This window comes from Elephantulus edwardii, unplaced genomic scaffold, assembly GCF_000299155.1.
Source record: "Elephantulus edwardii isolate Elephantulus edwardi_28Jun2011 unplaced genomic scaffold, EleEdw1.0 scaffold00515, whole genome shotgun sequence".
NCBI lineage: Eukaryota > Metazoa > Chordata > Mammalia > Macroscelidea > Macroscelididae > Elephantulus > Elephantulus edwardii.
Window position 1 is genome coordinate 399414 of NW_006400265.1, and position 1032 is coordinate 400445.

The 1032-nt window shown below is 57.5% G+C and overlaps 1 protein-coding gene across 1 annotated transcript in view; it reads left to right on the forward strand.

The window, feature by feature from the left end:
- The window catches only part of NSUN2 (NOP2/Sun RNA methyltransferase family, member 2), a 35116-nt gene that overhangs the window by 32264 nt on the left and 1820 nt on the right, over positions 1-1032 (forward strand). The window contains exons 16-17 of the mRNA XM_006903131.1: positions 119-199; positions 632-770. Of these exons, the coding sequence (XP_006903193.1) occupies positions 119-199; positions 632-770 (220 nt within the window). The remainder of the gene's footprint in view (positions 1-118; positions 200-631; positions 771-1032) is intronic.

Sequence of the window (1032 nt, forward strand, 5' to 3'; positions counted from 1 at the left end):
CCCCTCCCGCCTGCATTCACACACTCAGGTGCCCCAGCCTAGCTCCTCCGTCAGCTGACACCCGCTGTGGAGCCCAGGGCCATCTTTATGGCTGTCCTGACTCGCTCTCACCCTGCAGGTCATCAACACAGGTATCAAAGTCTTGTGTCGCAACAACGGTGGTGAGGATTTTGACTGCGCCTTCCGGTTGGCCCAGGAGGTAAAGTGGGCAGGACCTGGGGCGACACTGAGTGGACGTGGAGTGATACACACGTCTCTGCTCCAGCGCGGGAGCTTTGTTACTTTGCAGTATCACAGCCTTTCCTTTCTCCGTGACTCTCACTCCATGACTCTCTCCTTCCAGGAGCTATGGTATCTGCACACCCCTGGTGTTGCCTCTTCTCTATCCCTACCACCACCTCCTGCAGCCCTTTGTGCCACACCAGGGGTGTGTCCTGGCCTCCACCTGGTCTGTGGAATGGGCACCATCCGGACCCTGGCACTGTTGAGGCTGGGGTGGCCCTGGGTGGTCCCTGTGTGACAACGTCATACCCAGTGAAGATGGGGTGGCGTGTCTGCCTCCGGGACAGCCTGGGGATGACGCACCAGTGCCCGCTGACTTCCAGGACCACATTCCTTCTCTTTTCCACAGGGGATCTACACGCTGTACCCATTTATTAAGTCACGGATTGTCACTGTGTCCATGGAAGACGTGAAAATACTGTTGACCCAGGAAAATCCGTTTTTCAGGAAACTGAGCAGTGAGGCATACAGCCAAGCCAAGGACCTGGGTGAGCAGGGCATGGAGCGAGCAGCGTGGCTTGTGTTCTCCGGGACGGTGAGCTTGTGTGTGCAGCGCGGCTTGTGTTCTCTGAAACGGTGAGCTTGTGTGTGCAATGCGGCTTGTGTTCTCCGGGACAGTGAGCTTGTGTGTGCAGCGCGGCTTGTGTTCTCTGAAACGGTGAGCTTGTGTGTGCAATGCGGCTTGTGTTCTCCGGGACAGTGAGCTTGTGCGTGCGGCGCGGCTTGTGTTCTCTGAAACGGTGAGCTTGT